We start from the raw sequence: 19,678 nt of genomic DNA on the forward strand, positions 1-19,678 counted from the left end.
TATATTTAAATTTTGACAAAAAAAAATCAGGTGACATAATTATCCATGAAAAATATGCTTATAATATAAAATACAATTAGATGCTTGACAGTGAATACTTTCCACCACTGGTTATTCTGGGTTGTTATTAAGCTATTCCTGTTTTCAAAAACTGATTAGAATAAAATAAAAATATAAATGGTTTTTGTAATAAAATTGCAATCCATTATTAACAATTTTATTTGACTTATATGTTAATCCCACTATATGACTACTGTAATGTCAATCTAACAGATGCCTTGAAAATCCTGTGGTTCAAAGAAACTTTAAAATGTCAGCCTCAACTAAAAGCTTAATTGGAAACTAAGCAATAGTAGTTTATGTGTAGTCCATTCTTAAGTTCTCTTAATTAGTTGGTGTTTCCTTTTGTCATGAGAAATAAATGATTAGTGCTACAAAAATTGATTCAATAATTGTATTACTTCATAAATTTTGTTTAGTCATGTTGGAACATATTTGAGAATAATTAAAGAGAATAATTAAATAATTTTGTGAAATATGAATTAATTTTGATACATGAGGGGATATCATAGCCCTGGTGTAGCTTGAGAAATGTTCCTACAGTTTTAATTAAGCAATCTTTTCTTACATATGTTGGCGAACTTAGAGTAGGTGGTTGTTTTTTCTTTTTCTTTTTTTTTTTTTTTTTTGCTTTTGTAACAGTATTTAGGAAATAGGAGTTGAAATTTTTAATAAAGATTTTCTCAAATAAATGAGATTACAAAGGCTTTGTTTCAACTTATTTTTAAGCAATCTTTGCCTTTCTGTAATGCTAACATTGTTTTATTGGCTACCTTAATGGAACTGTATATAATTATTTGTAATTCTTAGTTGATACAGATTTAGTCTCAGGTTATTAACATTAATAGCAGATGATAAGATACAATATTGCTTAAGATGAAAGTATCTTTTTTTCCCCCAGAAGCTAACTAGTGTTTATCAAAGCCATATTCTGCCTGCCCTTTGAATTCAAATCTTTATGAATATAAATAAGTTTCCACATTTCAGAGCTATGTCAGAGTGATGAAAGGTTTTCAAAGCATGAAAAGAAAAGGTTAAAGGTTACTACAAAATAGAACATTTGCCCTCATAATTGCCAAATAAGTCATTAACTGCAACACAGATGATTCTGATTGTGGCATAGTTCATGAGTGCTTTGTTAGGAAGAAGCTCTACCTTAATGAACACATTTAGACCAAAGAATATTGGAGATGAGTACAGTATAGATAAAATATTAATAGATTTCTGTTCTTACTGATGACTTCAAAAGAATAACATAAAAAAGTCTAGAATATCCTGATAACAAACAGGATGCTATTCTGGGAAGGCCTTTGCAAAATTATGAGATGGTAAATCATCGTTTTCCGGAATGATATGAAGAACTTAAAACCTTGTCACTCATTAGAAACCCGCTGAGAATCAAGGTCATCAGTTGACTTGGTCTGGATCTAGAAGAAGCTCATTGGATTATATGCCGCCTGTCTTTGCAGGATTCTGTAAGGGGGAAGCACTTTTTTATTGAGACATTATTTTTAGGGCATATGAAAAAGGCAAATATAACTGTGACTGATTAGTTATAAAATAAGTAGGGCATTCTTACAATTTAAAAAATTCTGATGTATTAAAACAATAGGAAATTAAATGTTAAGTTTGAACTTTTCTATACTATTTATACTTATTGTTCGCTTATATACTTACTAGCTATTACTGTTTTGTTCAAAGATTTGAAGATTTGAATTGTTAGCACTTGAATTATTAATTGAATCCTATATTATTGTTTTTTTTTTTTAAAAAGGATTTATTTTATTGGAAAGTCAGAGAGGAGGAGAGGCAGGGAGAAAGATCTTCTGTCTGATCATTCACTTCCCAAGTGGCCACAACAGCCAGAGCTGAGCCAATCTGAAGCCAGCAGCCCGGAGCCTCTTCCAGGTCTCCTGTGCTGGTTCAGGGTCATAAGACTTTGGGCTGTTCTTGACTGCTTTCCTTGGCCACAAGCAGGGAGTTGAAAGGGAAATGGAGCAGATGGAATATAAACTAGTGCCCATATGGGATCCAGACTTGTGCAAAGCAAGGACATTAGACACTAGGCTACTGCACTGGGCCCAAATCATATACTATTTTTAAGTGACTCATTGATAGCTAACAGTTTAATTTTTATGTGACATATACTTAGGGATATTATAAATAATACAAAGTAATATTTTAAACTTCTTCTGGTTTGTGATTTATCAAAACTTTAGTGAAGGAAGACGCTTTGTTCTCAATGCATTTGAATTAAAATCTCACACTTCTCTCTACTGATTAAATTACAATCATTGTTTAAAATAAGATTCTGTATATTCAAAATCAATTCATTTACATCAAATCGAACCATGAAATACCACTTAAACAACCGGTGAAATAAAATATTTCAACTGAAGTAATCACAGTAATTAAATGCTTCTATTTTTTAAGAGTTCATTCACTAAAGGAAAGCAGTATTTATACAGTAGAATCATAAATATAATTTTGTGAGCAATGGAACCAGAGTACCAGCTATGCCTAAAGCTCAATGAAAATTCTTCTCAGCCTTTTAAAAATATTTGCTCTGATAAAAAAAAAAAGTCATGGGTTCTTGAGAAAGAATTTTAGGCATTTCCTGTTTCTCTAGCATTTTTTAAAAGTTTAAATTCTATCAAAATTCATGAGACACTTTTAATCCCTTCTCTTAAAATCCCCTTTGCCAGACAAATGAGAGAAACTTAAGCTTATTCCACAGCCCAGGTCCTCAGATATTTATTTTTTATGTTTCCAGTCATTACCCACTTCCTAGGTGAGTCCAAACTTAATTATCTGCTTCAGTGTGCTTCATGGAATTTTAAGCTTGATCAGTCTATTTAATCTGTGTAATACCTGCTGTGTTTCTGCTCTCTTAAGTACTTCAAGTAATATTGATGTGAATCAAATTCCCTATGCGTAAGTAGAATTTTTTAAAAACAGTATAGGACAGTATCTAAAATCAGACATGTAAAGGAAACCAACTAGTTACTCAATCCTGTTGGTGTTCTTTCTACTCAATTAGATTATTTCATATGGAAATTTCCTCATAAGTGTTACAACAAGTTTTACATGGTGGTTGTATGCATAAATTAAGCTAATCATTGAATATGTGTGAATATTTTGTTGTGAATGACCATAGCAAATTGAGTGGTGAATGGAAAGCAAATTGCTTCTCGCTAAGAATTTAAAAGAACAGATGATCACTAAATTTTAGAAATAACATTATTTTTCTGTGCTCCTAATAAAATCTATTTGCAAAATAAATTCTCGGTCCTTTAAATTAAAAAGATCATTCCTCTATCTTCACCGCTTGACATTATGTACAGTATTTTTTAAAAATTAAGCTACAGGCATCTGGGTGATTCAAATCCCTTGTAATAAATCAAAAAATATTCAGTTCCAGGGAAAATGGAAAATTAGAAAACAGCAAATGTTCTATTAAATAAAAACAATTTTTTTTTCAGGATGATGGCTTTGGTTTGCAGTAATAACAATGTGGTATCTTTTGGCGTACTGGCGTGTATCCTCTCATTATTGACAGACTTTTTTCTCCTCTTCAGCCTGTGATCAGCTGTCTCTTGGGGTGGCTGCCATCTTCGGGCCTTCACACAGCTCTTCAGCAAATGCAGTGCAGTCCATCTGCAATGCCCTGGGAGTCCCCCACATACAGACCCGCTGGAAGCACCAGGTGTCAGACAATAAGGATTCCTTCTATGTCAGTCTCTACCCAGACTTCTCTTCACTCAGCCGTGCTATTTTAGACCTGGTACAGTTTTTCAAGTGGAAAACCGTCACAGTTGTGTATGATGACAGCACTGGTAAGAAAAATCAATAGCTTTCTGGGATACACCTAAAATATATATAATTATCTGAAGAACATTCCAGATTCTTACTGTATTTGTGTTTGTTGTGATTTGGTTTGTAAAATCAAGTCAGTGCAAGGAAAGCTGTTTGGAAGCAAACAGAAATTTAATTTTGCACATTCAGGTAAAACAAGAATTTATTCTCTTCTCAGTATTTAAGAATTATCTGCTATTTTGAACTGTGAACTATAGTGATAGTATGGAATGCAATACTCAGATATTTATTCAAATAATTTTTTAAATGTTCAGGATAGTTTCCAAAGGAAAATTTGGCACTTAATCTCCAGTGACAATTTCAAAGAATCTTAGAGTTTTTTTCAACATTTATTCCGGCTGTGTATGTGCAAAGAATGCATGTGGAAAGTAATACACTTAGTACATGCAAGGTGCATTAAAGTTTTTTTTCACAAATGTAGAAGAGTATGATAACAAGCACTTGAGAGTGAGTTTGCTATATACAACTCTTAGATGCTTCAGTGAATTTTGCTGTGCTTTAATTGCTGAATTTATTACTGTGTTTATATGTGATTATCTTGAGTTGCCAATTTTAAAAGTCTCAGAAATATCAGAACATAAACAGTACTGAAAAAGTTCTAGTTTCTGTTGGTGGTTATATTGATGACAAACTACATCCTATTTTACTTGCTCTGGAGTGATAATCGAGTTCTCCTTAAGACGATTATCAACAATCTAATTAGTGCCCTTAAAATTAGAATGCAGAAGCATTTCACATCAAGTGTTTTCAGCAGAGATAGATTTATATTGACACAGGAATTAATTTGAATTTAATTCTGGTGAGTATATGAGGAACAAATGCAGTTTGCGAATGTGGTACAATAGGCTCTCCTTACCCAAGAGTTCTAGACACTCTGATTCAACCAGAGATGGAAACACTCAGATAAGAAGAACTTTGATGATAAGCATGTACAATCTTTCTTGTCATTATTTCTAAACAAAACTGTAACAAATATTTACCTAGTGTTTGCATAATAATAGGTATTTTAAGCGATTATAACATCCTCAGTTGTGTCCAACAGTGTCAAACAGATTAAACTTTGTGCAAGGGGTTTTTTTGTTAGCAAAATTGATGAAAATTGACAAGCACTTTTTTCAGAGCAGGGTCAGAAAGTTAGATTTCCACTGGAATAAAGTCTATGAGCCAATTAATAATTTGTTCATATTTAAATGTGAAATATTTATAAATAATATTAGCTTAGAAATGTATCCGTGAAAATCCTGAAAAATAATATGAATACCTTTGATGTTTTATTTGATTTATGTCAGATCTATTAAATTCATTGCAGTGTATTTTATTAATAAAGTTCTATGGGTGAATTTTGAAAGCAGGTTTAATGTGAATGGTTTCTATGGACTTATCTAGTATAATTGCCCATAGCATTCTCATTACAAATTGATACGATTGAATTTATGGATATTTCCATACAAGAAAAGATAACACGGATGCTCATTCATTGTGTATATGTAGGACGTTTATTCTTCTTATCTCTCCTGATATAATTCAAGTGGATGCTTCCCATATATCCTCACATGTGCAAGTACACATAAGATATATATACACATAGCCATATAAATTGTACATGTGATATTTAGTATTTACTTCTTAAAACATTTCATAATTGAAAGAATACTGGAAAAATATTCAAACTTTATGGATGTTTTACCTTTCTTAGTATTCTCTTGGTATGTGTATGTGTGTATGTAGCATTTTTTATACCAGTGATTCTTGAATGATAAATCAAAGAAAGAGATTATAGGAATATGATCGATTTGTATCACAATTATAGAGTAAACCTTCCTATGTAGTTTATCTATTTTTCTTCTTTATATTCTAATCATGAGTATTATTGGAAATTTAAATGAAAATGTCAGTTAATTATATTTATATATTTCTAATGGAGGTCTAAAGTCATTAAATTTATGAAACTAGATTATTATTTTAGACAATATTTTATGTGTTTTTTGCAGTTTTAATTTGTTAATATATGGGAAAACAGATTTCATCAATATCATAGATGTGATTACAAGACTGCCACAATACTTGCCTTCTTGAATTCTCACTCTCTTTTCTTTCAATGTTTTAACTAAAATAATTTCTATTTTCTTTATATTAAAATTCTCAATTCTCAGTGCTTCTCTGTAAAAAGAGCTCTATAAGATACATGAAACACCATTACCGAGGGATACACTAAATGCATACAGACAACAAACAAATCACAATATGTCAGTTTAGTTCAGTATACATTGCATTGTTTTGTTGTTGTTTGTTTTACTTGGTATATTAATTTTGTTGCAAAAGACAGAATTTCATTCTTCATATGACTGTGTAGTATTCCAGAGTGTATATAAATACATTTTCTTTATGCAGTCATTAATTGATAGATATCTAGATTGAATCCACATCTTAGCTATTGTGAATTGAGCTGCTGTAAAAATGGGGGGTACAGAAAACATTTTTATATGCTGGTTTCTTTCCTTTAGGTATATTGTCAGGAGTGGAATGTCTGGATCTTACTATAAATCTATCTGAAAATTTCTAAGGAATCTAATGCTGTTTTCCACAATAGTCAATTATGTTAGGGTACCTTTTTCTCTTCATCCTTACCAGTATCTGTTATTTTCTTTTGTTTCTTTTTTCTTTTTTAAATTTTTCTGTTTTAATATTTTCAGTATCTGTTGCTTTAAAATTTTCAAATGATGGTCAGTCTAGTTATGGTGAGGTAAAACTTCATTGTTGTTTTTCTTTGCATTTCTCTGATCACTAGTAATCCTGAGCATGTTTGCATAGACTTTGCTGCTTTCATTGCTTTGGATGTGACATAGATACTTGAAGGTTCAAAAGCTTCTGATTATTTAAATATGAACATAAACTGAGTTGTCAGAGAATTATTCATAGAGTGAATGTGTCTTAAACACTTCAATAGCAGTATGGTCAACCTAAGACTTTTCATGAAGTACCACCCATTGTAACACTAGAGGGGAAATGAATGGGGCAGGGGGCAGGAGGGAACTTGGGGAAGGGGATGGGAAATCCCAGAGCCTATAGAACTGTATGATAACACAAGAATTAAAAAAAAAGTTTAAAAATAAAAATGAAACCTGGAAGCATAATAACTTTAATCTAGCACAAAAAAATCTTTTGATTAGAAAATGCGTGTTTATGTTCCATTCTATGCAACACTTAATTCAAGTTAAGCACCTGTTACCTGTCTATGGGTGTTTGGAATAGTTATATGTATTATTACTGTTATAATAGAAACTAAGTCATAGTCCTTGTTAAGCTTCTTTTCCTTATTTAAGGACTTGTGATTATTTGTGTTTTTTAAAATGTTTATTTTTATTGGAAAGGAAGCATTACAGAAAGGAGTGATTCAGAGAATGAGACAGCAAGAGAGAGAGGGAGAATTTTCCTTATGTTGGTCACTACACAAATGACTGCATTGGGTAGAAAAGAGCCAGTCCAAAGCTGGGAGTCTGGAGCTTCTTCCACATCTCCCATGTGGCTACATTGCCACAGGACCTTGGCCATCCCAGGTGGCTTTTTCAAGACATGAGCGAAGAGCTGGATTGTAAGCGGAGCAGCCAGAACTTGAATTGGCACTCATTTAGGATGCCAATTTTGCAAGTAAATGATTAACCAACCGTGCCACAGGCTGGCTCTATTCCTGTTTTTCATATTATTTGTAATAAGTGCATTGCGTTTATAACTCATCACTTTTCTTTAGAGTGCTTTTGAGAAATCCTATTGAATATTTGAGTGTTCTTTTTGATTGTACGATAGGGAGAAGAATCTCTTTGGAAAGTATTTGTAAATGTCTAAAAGTAGGTATTTTGACTGTGTTTAAAATTGTCAATATCAAACTTCACTGGTAGGATTGAAACAGGAGAATTTGAACACTTCCTAAGCAAGTACTTGAAAGAGTAAGATGAACACTAGTTACAGTCACTGCTGTGGCCTGAGATGGGAATCCTACTCCCACCCCAAGCAAGATAAACATTAGGAACTTGGTATGCATTTTAAATGTTATTTTGTTTAGTTTTATTGGAAAGGCAGATCTATAGAGAGAAGTAGATACACAGAGATCTTGTATCTGTTGGTTCACTCCCCAAGTGGCCATTAACAGCCATTGCTGAGCTAACCCAAAGCCAGAAGCCAGGAGTTTCTTCCAGGTCTCTCACTTGGGTGCAGGATCCCAAGGCTTTGGCCTATAATCTACTGTTTTCCCAGGTGAAAAGCTGAATGGGAAGTGGAGCAGCCAGGGTGTGAACTGGCACCCAAATGGGATCCTAATATATGTAAGGCAAGGATTTAGCCACAAGGCTATTGTGCCGGGCCCAAGAACTTGTTATGCATTTAAATATTTGTTGTTTATTGCAGCATACACATATGCCATTTTCTTTATACAGTTCCTTTTTACCTTTCCATATTTATCTATCATGAATGCTATTTCTCCCATTAATATTCATCTCTAATTCATTGCATTGTACAATATGATACATAATAATTAAATTTTCAGCTAGCATTTTTTCCTATCCCCAAAATTCTTAAAATTGGGCTAACAGGAGATATTTATTTTCTATGGTGATTAGCATTTGTTGTTGCTGTGGATGAATGCTTTTCAAACACCATGAAAATCTGTTATAGCTTTGAATAATGTCCAAAAGTGATGGAAAAGAATTGACTTAGGAAACAAAGCTGTGTTTCTGTCAGTCATTTTAGAACATATTCATTTAAAATATAAACTAAAAATAAGTCCAGTAGCTGTCAGCTTATAAACATTTGCAGTATAATTTCTGAATATTTGCTTTAATAGCCCTGTTTCATCTTTGTTTATAGAGCAGCAGTTTATTAACAAATAACTTTGCACTGGTAAACGAAAGCTTGGGAGTCTATTCTTATTTTTCATTCTAAATTACAGGTACAACTTTGGACAAGTACAAAGTAATTTAAAAAAATATAAATAATGAGATACCAAAAAACTAAATCTTGTCTAGTTTTAATCACAGAAATTATTTCATTTAATCTTTAAAGTAATTCCAAGTGCTAAATGAAAGCTTTTCACCTTTCCGTATTTCCTTCCTCCAATTCTTCCCCATCAGCAGCCTGACTCAGAGCATACAAACCTTCTTGGATTCCTCTTCCCTTCAGCTCCACAACCAAGCTCTTGGGGTATCAATGATAACTTTTATGATATCTCAATCTGTTTAGTTACTCTGTTTCTTCACTACTCAAGTCATAATAGATATTATCTCTCAGCTGCAATTGAACCTTCTAATTCAATCTTCAGAGTATAGTTAATGTAAAAAAAAAAGGCAGTTCTGTTATATCTCCTAGTTAATAGTTTCTTGATGTTTCATAAGAAAGGGACAACTTACCAGGGTGTATGAAATGCATGAAGCCCTGTGTGATCTAGTCTTCATATTCCTCCAGTGTTCTCTGTGGTTAACTTTCACACTTAACTTCTTTTGAATTCAATCATTAAGCTTCTTGGAGTTGTTTAAAGTGCTGTTCTGTTCTTCCGGAAAGTCTCGGTGTGGGCCCCATTCTAACTAGTCACCAGGTGTACACGTGGACATGTGTACGTTTGTACATACAAGCACATTTTGGAGAAATTGTAAGTTAGGCTGCAGATCACATCAATGACATGAATACCTAAAGTGAATCATACAAATTTGTTTGTTTGTTTCTCAGTGCAGGTAAGAGCTACATTTACACTATATTATGGTGTAAGCGATCAGTAGTGTTATGTGTGTGAAAGCACAAGGTGCATACCTTAATTTAGCCTTCAGTGAATCTTAGTCTTTCTGGCAGTGAAGAGGCTTATACGCTGATGACTGATAACCAACCAAAGTGTTAATTACTGAATGTTGTGTGGCTGTGAAGAAATATTTAAGACAACAACTTGTCAAATTGATTTTGCCTTTCTTGGACGAGATCTACCCACACTATAACGTCATTCAAAATTCCAGATCTCTGGGCCCGGCGCGATGGCGCAGTGGTTAAGGTCCTCGCCTTGCACACCCGGGATCCCATATGGGCGCTGGTTCTAATCCCGGCAGCCCTGCTTCTCATCCAGCTCCCTGCCTGTGGCCCAGGAAAGCAGTCAAAGACGGCCCAAAGCTTTGGGACCCTGCACCCGTGTGGGAGACCCAAAAGAGGCTCCTGGCTTTGGATCGGCATAGCATCGGCCATTGCGCTCATTTGGGGAGTGAATCATCGGATGGAAGATCTTCCTCTCCGTCTCTCCTCTCTATATATCCATCTTTCCAATAAAAAATAAAATAAATATTAAAAAAAAATTTCAGATCTCTTACAATTTCCGTAACAACTGCTCCTACTTCCTCTACTCAAGTCTGGAACACATCAAAGGCACCCACGAAAATTGGAATCAACTTCTTCCAAACACATGTTAAAGTTGATATTTTGACCTCCTTTCATGAATCATGAAATGTTCTTTTACTTAAAAAGTGTTTTATTACAAATATAGATTTACAGAGAGTAAGGTCTTCCATCCCCAAATGGCCTCATTGGTAAGAGCCTGAGCTGATCCAAAGCTAGGATCCTCCTCTATATCCCTCAGTAGGTTAAGGGTCCCAGGACTTGGGACCACCATCAACTGCTTTCTTAAGCCACAAGTAGGAAGCTGGATTGAAAGTGGAGCAGCTGGAACATGAACTGGCACCCACATAAGATCTTGGAGCTCTTAAGTGGAGAATCAGCCAGTTGAGCCATATGCCAGGCTGCATGAAATGTTCTTTATAGTATTAGAGTACTAATGCTGTTGAGAAGTTTTCTAATCTATTCTGCCAAATTTCTTCAGAAGGATCACTTTGTGTAGCAGTTGTATCCATCCAAATTTTAGCAAGATTTGTAAGCCAAAATCACTTCTGGACCCACAGATTACAGAAGCAATGTAGTGTTAGCAGGTGTGAAAACAGCATTAATGTGGTGGGTCATCTCCATCAGAACTCTTGGGTAAATAGGTGAATTGTCAATGAGTGGTAGCAGTGATGTTAAAAATAATCTTTTCTAAGTAATAACTGTTCACAGTGGGCTTGTCCCGAAAACCATCATGTGAACAGATGTGTCATTGTCCAGGCTTTGTTTCTTTTATAGAGCACACACAGAGCACATTTAGTCAATTCTGAAATGTCCCAGGATTATTGGAATGTAAATGAGCATTGGTTTCAACAGAATGTCACCAGCTGTAGTAGCCCCTAACAAGAGCAGCATTTTGTTCTTTCCTGCTTTGAATAAAACATTGATTTCTCCTCTCTGGCCCTGGAAGTCCTAGGTAGCATCTTTTTATAACAGAAAGTTGTTTATCTACATTGGGAATCTAAGATTTAGTGCAACTGCTTTCATGGGTTATCTTCACTGCATTTGGGGGTAACTTACTACAGCATTTACACTAGCATAGGCTGTTTCAGTCTTGTACTTTTATGTTAATAGAGATGACTTCTTAAACTTCATAAACCAGCCTCTTCTAACTTCCTACTCTTCTTCTACAAATGTCTCATTTCTGTCATCTTTCACAGAATTAAAGAAAATCAGAACTTTGCTTTGGATTAGGCTTTGTTGGGATGTTGTCACTGATTTGATCCTCTATCCAGCCTGGTAAAACTTTGCAAGTGCTTCACAGAGTGCTGAAACTTGGAGCTTAGATTTCATAACAATATAAAAGCTATGTATTGGGTGTCATTTATTTTCACTAAAATGTATTGCAAAACAATCATTGATCCACTTTAATACAGGAAAATTAAGACATAATGAGTTCAAATGTTTTCCCCAAGGTTGGATAGCACACGAATGATAGATTGACAGTCAACTTGAAAAATTACTCTTTTTAATTACTGCGATCATGATGTTCATTGTTGTTTTGCTTTTTGGCTCATTTTGATGATATGAGAGAATGATACATTCAAACCTATTTTTGTTAAAGGCTTTCTGACTGCACAGTAGAAAATGTGTTGATGTAATTGAGTAGCTAACAGGCAAAGGCCAGAAATAGGAAATCCATAAAATAAGTTTGAAAAAAGTTGGCTGTTTTAGCCAGAAAGGTTTTGGTGGAATCATTTAAAGATAAGGCATTCTACTCTTGTTCAGCAGATACAAAGTTATAGAATTTAGTAGGTACAAATGGAGATAAAAAATGAGACTGGTCCAATTTTTTGTTGTTGTTGTTCAAGATAACATTTGTTTTAAGGGTGAAATCAAGGAAAAGAGAGTTGATAACAGGGATGGTGAGTCTGTTTTCTAGTCTATACATATTAACATTCAATATTAACTTGTTTTCTGGAGATTATCCAACAGTATTAGAAATATCAGAAATATAGTTTAGAAAAATAGAAAGTCAGTGTCAATGTATTATTCCCTCACTGAGGATTTTTGGCATCCCATTTGTACTTCTTTGAAGCATGAAGGAATGGAGAAAATTGCAAAAAATAAGGCAATAAAGCAAAGAGCATGGTCATAATAGAAGCAAATTCAGAAGTAGATTGATGAAATAGTAGTCATGGAGACGATGAAGATATGAGAATAACTTGTAGGAGGGAGTGTAATTTATTCCCTTAGTGATAGAAAATTATTAATTTTTTAGAATTCTAATATTTATCAATTTGAACCTTGATGAATTTTTTGAAATGCTCATAAAAAAGAAAAACCCAGATCTTTCTATTAAATAATAGAAAAACACTTGCTTACTGACTTTCCTAATTTGAATGATATATATCCATACATTATGTTCTAGTTACATGTAGTTGTGCTTCTAAAGTTATTTAATAATATAGAAACTCAATTGTTTTTATGTTATCTTAGACCTATATTTTAATAGGATAAAATAGAATAGTTTAAATTTCATAATTAAATAGAGTAAACATAATAATTTAATAGAGTATGTATTCTTGGAAGATATTCATTTTTGAATAATACAGTAGTTTTGTACTGTAAAACAGAAAACATTGCAGTTTTTTCCAGAGTGGGATAATTTCAATCTGACATAATTATGTTATAAATATTTACTACACAAAGCATCAAATGTTGTGTTTTCTAATTCCAAGTGCAAATACAAGTAGCAACTATGAGTTAAACCTAACAGTTTGGACTTAGTTGATTAAATATCAGTGTATTCTTGTTTCAACTAAATATGATTATATTGAAACTTGGTTTCTTTGCTCCTATTGAAGCAGTCATAAGGTGTTTGAAATATTTGGTGGGAGAGTTCTATTATATGATTGTGAATATTTTTTTTTATTGTTGTTAACATTGTATTATGTGATACAGTTTTATAGGCACTGGGGATTCCCCCCCACCCCTCCCCCCATGGTGGATTCCTCCACCTTGTTGCATAACCACAGTTCAAGTTCAGTTGAGATTCGTTCCTTGCAAACACATATCTTGATTGTGAATATTTTAAAAAGATTCATAAGGCTATTTAAGTTTTAAATTCTTTAAAATACACACCAATATTAAAAGACAAAAATAAAATTTGAAATCTAGAGCAATCATAGAAATCCACATTTATGCAGAAAGTGAAGAAAAATATGTTTATATATCCAGGGCTATAGAAATAGAAGTAGTGTAACTTGTGTTATAGATCATCAATCAATAATATTTTTTGGAAAAGAAAAAAAAGAGATGAATGAGATAATTGCTTAGTGATGGTCAGACCCTGCTAGGTTTCATAACTTGAAAGTATTTTAAGTATATTAAGTATATTAGCATGAAGACATTGATAAGTAACCACCCATTAAATGGCTCCCTTTATTTATTTTCCTATTCTTGGTCTTTTCTCTCCTGCTCTTCATGCTGCATAGGGGGAAGGTTGGTCCTATATCATCTTTCTGAAGCAAATGAATATTTTTAACTTCTTTATTCAAGAAAAAAATTTTTTTTCTGTACCTCAGTTGCTCCCTGTTTCCTCTTATTTTCAGTCACTTAATTCCATTGTTAAGCTCTATTTTTCTGCTTCTTATTCTTTAAATAATGATGTTGATTGAGGTCTTAATTTGCCTTCTTTTTTTCTCATTTGTATCCTTCACTCTTCCTAAAGCTGTCATCTCATCCATCCCTTGTTCAAACGATGTACCGTTGACTCAGAAATCCAAAGAGTGGTGAACAATATTCCTAGGTTGATTGTCATGTACATTTACGTTATAGATTTATCTAGATTCTTGCATTTGGATTTAAATCAGAGCCAATTCAAGTGTTTACCAAGATGTAGTTCTCACTACTTCTAGACCTCAGGGAATTATAGTTCCCCAATCCTTGGATTTAGATGTGGCCAAGTGGATTATTCTGTTGATTAGATGGGATAAGTAGTATTACTCGCTTCCAGGTGGAAACATTTAATTGACTGGCTCATATTTCTCCAGCTCACTCATCTTCAGTAGTAACAATTGTGCTACAAATCCAAAGCCTCTACAAATGCTGATGTGTACTATTAACAATCACTCTCCTGGAGAGTTAACCTGTGTCTTCTGCAGATCATGCATGTAGCTATAACACAACCTCTCCTGGTGGTTCTCAGACTCAGTGTGCATTAAGCCTTTAGCCAGACCTGTGAAAACATTGTTGGCCTTACTCCCAGTTTCTGATTTAAATCTGACACGTAAGATATCCACTGATCTTTTATTTCTAATAAGTTCTTTGGTAATCATGAGGTTGCGAGTTTCTCTATCACCCTTTACAACCTATTATGCTATTCAATATTGGCTAACACATACATTTTCATATCTTGAAAAATAATCAACACTAAAGCAAACTTGTTAACATAAAAAACAAAATTGTAGTTTTTCATATAAAAGGAATTTTTAAAATTTTAGCAGTGGCTTTCTAGTTGCTTAGCATTAGCAACATTAGCAAAATCTCATTATTACCTCTAAAAGATATATTGATTATCTGAAATTCCACACTAAGTAGTAGTAATTGTAAAAAAATATATATTATCCTTACACTATTTAATAGTATTTTGAACTAGCTTAAGTATACAAGTAAAAGCAGTAAAACTGTGGAATGTAAATTAATTAGATTAAGAAAAACTATATTGGTGTACTGCTTTATAATATCTATCTCATAAAATGTATAACGTTACTTTTTAACTTAGCATATATATTTTTTATTTATTTTTTAATAATCTTACTTAGTTGATTAGGGTACAAAGGGTCAAGAGCTACAGGAAAGTGGGTAGTACCATTGTTTCCATGTCATCAGTTTTTTTCCCCCTGTATCTGGGGTCAGGGGAGAAACAAAAGGGAGTGTCCCATCAAGCCTCCAACCCATCCCAGGTCCCTGATGTGAGGCACACTCCGAGGGTCCTTCTCAAGCAATTTTGATAGTTCAACAGGTCTGAATTGCTGCCAGTCTCGCCATTTCAATCGTGATGAAACCTATTCAGAATCCACTGGCTGTCATAGTCTCTTCATGGTTGGAGTTCTGAGATCAGCAGTTCAGTTGGAGGGATCTTCAAAGAAACTTCATCTGAGATGATCCCAAACCTGATTCTCGTATGCGTTTGCCATTACAAGGTCCAGCAACATCTGTTACCCCAATCAGGTTATGCACATGCTGGTCATTGCAATTACTGGGTCAGTTCTGTTTCCAGCCCTGTCATCTGTTTGAACCAATGGGTGTTATAGTCCAGCTTGATCCGACCCACTTCATACTCACACAAACCAGTGGGAACTGCAGTTTTGTTGGGGCGACTCCCCATAACCACCACCAGGCCTGCTCCTTATCCTGGTTCCATGCTTGCCAGTATGTACCACAGGCTTGTTCAGTCTGTCCCACATCCCATTTAGCTCTAGTTCTTGTCAATGGGCATTGGAGCCTAGTTCAACCCAACCTATCTACTATCCAGCCCACACACCTCCTGAAAGGTGCCTTTTTGTCTAGCTACCTCTGTCCTGGTTTTTGTACTCTCCAGTGAGAGTGATAACCCACGTGGGAGGTGCCCACTATCTCCCTACTAGACCCCTCCAACTTCCTGATTATGTACTGTACAGGTGGTTCTGGTATTTAACTTGACAGAATTAGCCCCCAGTGCAATCCTCTGCATCTGATATTTGGCAAAGCCCAACCAACCCTCACCCACTCTAATTTGCTTACACCAGTTAGAACAGTCAGCCCAATCTGGCCCCTCGCTAATCTAGCTCACATGAAGCCCACAGGTATTGTAGCCCTGCCTGATCTGCTCTATCCCCATCCCAACTCATACTCTCCAGTGGGAATGGTTGTCCAGCAGGGGAGCCCATATTCCCCTGCCAGCTCTCTCCCCTCTCCCCTGCAGTTCTCATGTGTGCTGTTTGGGCACTGCAACCACATCTGGCTCACCTCACCTTTGCATTCCTTAATGTGCACTGGTATGTGTTGTGACTGAAGCTGGCCTGACACACACTCTGTGCTGGTGCTCAGATTTGCCAGCGGTTGATGTGAATGGGTTCAGCATGGTCTACCTCCCACCTATACCGTATGTATGATTGCTTCCTCTGGCCTGGTCTGGGTTCCTCATTATTGTGGTTATTGTGCTCACCTGTAGGGATTGTGTTCCAACAGAGGAGTTTCTCAATCTCCTCCTTCAGAACCTCTCCCTATGCCAGGTCTTGCACATACTGGTGGTTCCATGGGCCAGCCCTCACTGCTGGCCTTCAATCCATTCCAGTTCTTGGTGTTGGATGTTTCACCCCAGCCAAGGCTTGTCCATACCCAGACATTGCTCACATATGGCTCAGTAGGGGCAGAGACCCAGCCTAGTCCATCCTACATCTGCACCAGATGTTGCTGGCGTCTAGCCCAGCTTGGTGTGTCCAGCCCCAGTCCACACTTGTGCCTAGGAAAATTGCAGCCATATCCAGACCAGAATGCAGTCCCTATTCCAGCCCTCACACCCTTCTGTGGGAATCCCAACCCAGCAAGGGTGTACTCTCATAGTTTCCCAACCTAATCTGTTCCCAGCCCTAGATTGAGCGTGTGCCAGTGAGTGCTCTGATTCAGTTGGCTCAGCCCCTCATCTGTCTCAACCTTTGCCTTTGATGCTATGCCATAGTATCCCTGCCTCATGCAGACCAGTTGATGTAATAGCCTATGTCGGAATGACATGTGCTCCATCTTGATTTCTTTTTTTTTTTTTTTTGAGTTGAAGTTTGCTTGTCTTTGCCCGGTCTGCCCACTTCCAGCTCCAGTTCCTACTTTAGGATGCACCTTCGGGTGGTGCTGCCTTGACCTGCCCAGATTGCCATTGGTTCCTTTACCCATAAGCGATGGCAGGTGCCATGGTCACTCCTAGCTTAGCCCATCGCCACCCTAGCCTGCGGGACTTGTATTTCCACAGGGTTGGGCCCACACTTCCCCCATAGAGTTTATAAATAATAATAAATTTAGAGTTTAGCTTATAAATAATTTTTAGAAAAGTGCTAATTATATGTATATTGGTTCTGATTTCAATGAAACATTTTTTAAAAATCTGATTCCTTTTTTACAATGAACTTTTTATTCAATTGAAATAATTGAGTTGACATTAAAGAAGGAAAATTAAGTCAGCCCTTGAAATCTTAAGATTAACTTGTTAATTATCCTATTCATTATACAACGAGAAATGACAAGCTGTAATTTTATTTCCTAAAATGTGGCTGAAGGTCAAAGAACCATTTTATGGACATATTAAGAGAGAAAAAGTTACTAATGATGTCATTATTTTTAATGCCTTCGCAAACCACTATAAACTCATAGGAGGGGCTAAATTTATGTCTTTAGCATTATCTTGGGCCTGGCAGTATAGCCTAGTGGCCTTGCAAGCACCTGGATCCCATATGGATGCCAATTCTAATCCCGCCTGCCCTGCTTCCCATCCAGCTCCCTGCTTATGGCCTGGGAAGGCAGTCAAGGATGGCCCAGGGCCTTGGAACTCTGTTCTGGCATAGGTGGCCCAGACAGAGCTCCAGGCTTCTGGCTTTTGCTTGACTCAGCTCCAGCTGTTGCAGCAGCTTGGGGAATGAATCAGCAGACAGAAGATCTTCCATGTCTCTCCTCCTCTCTGTATTTCAGACTTTCTGGTAAAAATAAATAAAATCTTTTTAAAAACTTACTCTTGAAGAGACAACATCTATTATATTAATGTGAATATAATACAAATATAATCAAAATACCTATATTTGTGTGTTTAACAAAGGCAACTTAGAGAACTCTCGCAGACATGACCGGTCTTAGCTTTTATGCTGTTGATTCTAGGTTCCAAATGTTTTACAGCATAAACAATTATTTTGAATCACATTTTGTTTATTCATTCATTCTGTGATAAAAAGTTGATTACATCCACTTCTTGGTTATTTTAGTCATGTTGCTACAAATTCTTCTTAAACTGTATTTTTGGGGTCGTATTCAAGAAGTCATTGCCAATTCCAATGTCATAAATTTGTCTCCTAAGGTTTTTATTTTCCATTTTAAAGTTTAACATTTTCCATTTTAAATCTCAGATCTTTTAATAGAGTTTTCTATATGGTCAAATTTAAGGGATTCAGTTTTCCCAATATCATTTGTTGAAAAGATATTTCACATTTAATTTGATCTTGACACACTATTTGAAAATCACTTGACTGTATGTGAGAAGGTTTATTTCATGGTTTTTATTCTGTCATCGCTCTGTCTCTTTTGTACCTGTGTCATATTACTTTGGTTACTTTAGCTTTCTAAGAAGTTTTGAAATCAGTGACTGTTAAATAATTCTGTTCTTCTTTTTTCCTGCATTGTTTTGGTGATTCAGGATCTTAAGAGATACCTTATGACGTTTAGGATCTAGTTTGTTATTTCTGCAGAAAAAAAAAAATCACTGTGTGTTTGATAGAGATAGTGTGAATGTTAAATCTCTAGGTTGCGCAAAGGGCTACACACTTTTTAAAATATTCTGAAAAATTTGAGTTATATGAAAGAACCTTTTGTAAATAATGCAGTTTTTTTTTATTAGCCTGTTTTGCTGTCATTCAATTTGTGTAGACCTGCCAAGTACTGCTTCAGTTAAGTTCCACCATTCTTTTACCTTTAACTTCATCATTTCTTAATGGTAAGCGCAAAGGAATGATATCACATTAACTTGTATACATTCATATTTAATGTGAATACATATTTAAGGTAATCATTATTTGAAAGTGATCTTCCTATTCATAAATTTACTCTAGACTAAAAATATATATAATGTTGCATTATCATCTCCTTTCCAATTGGCTAAAGAACTAAACATAGATAGAATTTTTGGTATGTACCTCACCTTCCAAGTAAAATATAAATATGATATTAAGTATTAGAGGAGAGGCCATTTAAAAGTTTCAGTGCATACAAATGGTAAGAGGAGTGAAATCCATTTGGTTAGAAATAACATTTAAACATAGTCTTCAGGATTGTTTAGTACAGGAAATGCAACTTCACAGGGCTATTAAATAATATGATAAATTTTAGCAAAATAAAATTTGTATTGTGTTTAAAATACAAGCCTTGGCTAGGGTTACCTAGAATTGGCTGTGATTTCCTTTTACCAGAGAAATATTAGCAAAAACAGTGTGTCACCTCTTGCTGGATGTCTTTAACATGAAGAGGTTATATCTGCAATACAAGTCCTGAATCACTATGGCATGCCTTCCACTCACACTGCCATTCCAAGTTAGAGAAATAGTGGGCAAGGAGAAAACAACTATGATGTTACTTGACACTTGAGATTTGGAGACTGTTTTTA

General features: G+C 35.1%; 1 protein-coding gene across 3 annotated transcripts in view; it reads left to right on the top strand.

The window, feature by feature from the left end:
* GRIK2 (glutamate ionotropic receptor kainate type subunit 2) overlaps positions 1-19,678 on the top strand; it is a 577,027-nt gene that overhangs the window by 193,377 nt on the left and 363,972 nt on the right. For all 3 annotated transcript variants that reach the window (XM_040983826.1, XM_040983827.1, XM_040983829.1), the window contains exon 3: positions 3,639-3,896. In XM_040983826.1, coding sequence (XP_040839760.1) covers positions 3,639-3,896 — 258 coding nt within the window. The remainder of the gene's footprint in view (positions 1-3,638; positions 3,897-19,678) is intronic.

Source organism: Ochotona curzoniae, unplaced genomic scaffold (assembly GCF_017591425.1).
Source record: "Ochotona curzoniae isolate NIBS_2020 unplaced genomic scaffold, NIBS_Ocur_1.0 contig_3819, whole genome shotgun sequence".
NCBI lineage: Eukaryota > Metazoa > Chordata > Mammalia > Lagomorpha > Ochotonidae > Ochotona > Ochotona curzoniae.